Source organism: Apaloderma vittatum, unplaced genomic scaffold (assembly GCF_000703405.1).
Source record: "Apaloderma vittatum isolate BGI_N311 unplaced genomic scaffold, ASM70340v1 scaffold35234, whole genome shotgun sequence".
In the NCBI taxonomy this organism is placed as follows: Eukaryota; Metazoa; Chordata; class Aves; order Trogoniformes; family Trogonidae; genus Apaloderma; species Apaloderma vittatum.
This window is the reverse complement of record NW_009714963.1, coordinates 1-1108: the sequence shown is the minus strand read 5'-3', so window position 1 is coordinate 1108 and position 1108 is coordinate 1. Positions and strand designations below refer to the sequence as shown.

The window sequence follows — 1108 nt, the reverse complement described above, 5'->3', positions numbered from 1 at the left end:
TTAGATTATACCAGTTTCAGTAGATTCCAGTTCTGGCAAAGCATGCAGGGCTATTTCCAGGGTTTGTTCCTGTGACACTCTGAAAAATCCACTGTATGTTTTGGGGGGAAATACCAAAACTTTTGACTTGAAGGCAATCTGCTGATTTTTTTAGAATTTGGCCCCTTTTGATTTCCCCTCTCCAAAGTTTCCTCTTCTGCCTGTGACTTCTCTCTGAATTCTTGTTTTATTGCAGCTGAAGACGGGTTTGCAAGCAAGAGACAGGAAAATACCCATGAAGGCATCCCTGGGCCAGTGGAGTCCAAGGGTTTACTCTTGGGACTCTCCAAGGAGAACAGCTCCCAGAGCTCTGCAGAGGACCCAGTCCTGCCACGCAGGTCAGAAAGGGTTCAGAGACCTCTGGGGAAGAGGCAAAGCCAAGTGATGCTTTGTGGAAAAAGTTTTAGGAGGCTGCCAGATATTATCCAGCAGAGAAATCCTCCTGTGGGGAGATTGATGATATGTGGGGACTGCGGGAAGAGCTTTCGCGTGAGCTCCAACCTCGTCCAGCATCGGAGAATCCACACCGGAGAGAAACCCTTCACCTGCACCGAGTGCGGGGAGAGTTTCCGGCAGCGGTCACATCTCATCCAGCACCAGAGAATCCACACAGGGGAGAGGCCCTACGAATGCTCCGAGTGCGGAAAGAGCTTCAGCATGAGCTCAAAGCTGATCCGGCACCAGGTAACCCACACCGGGGAGAAACCCTACAAGTGTGCTGAGTGCGGGAAGAGCTTCTCTGGGAACTCACAGCTCGTCCAGCACCAGCGAGTGCACACTGGGGAGAAACCCTATGAGTGCAGCGACTGCGGGAAGAGCTTCAGCGTGAGCTCAGCCCTGACACGACACCACCGGGTCCACACCGGGGAGAAACCCTACGAGTGTGTGGAGTGTGGGAAGAGCTTTATAAAGCACCAGCGGGTCCACACCGGAGAGAAGCCGTACGAATGCTCCGAGTGTGGGAAGAGCTTCACTGTGAGTTCAGCCCTCATCCAACACCGGCGGTTCCACATGGGCGAGCGCCCGTACGGGTGTGCTGAGTGTGGAAAGAGCTTCACCGTGAGCTCCC

The 1108-nt window shown here is 53.7% G+C and overlaps 1 protein-coding gene across 1 annotated transcript; it reads left to right on the top strand.

Moving 5' to 3' along the window:
• Positions 1-235: 235 nt before the first annotated feature.
• Positions 236-1102, top strand: LOC104273577 (zinc finger protein 3-like; the record flags this gene model as incomplete). Its single annotated transcript, XM_009868944.1, has 1 exon — positions 236-1102. A coding segment is annotated over one exon (867 nt), but the record flags the coding sequence as incomplete, so codon positions are not given.
• Positions 1103-1108: the final 6 nt, after the last annotated feature.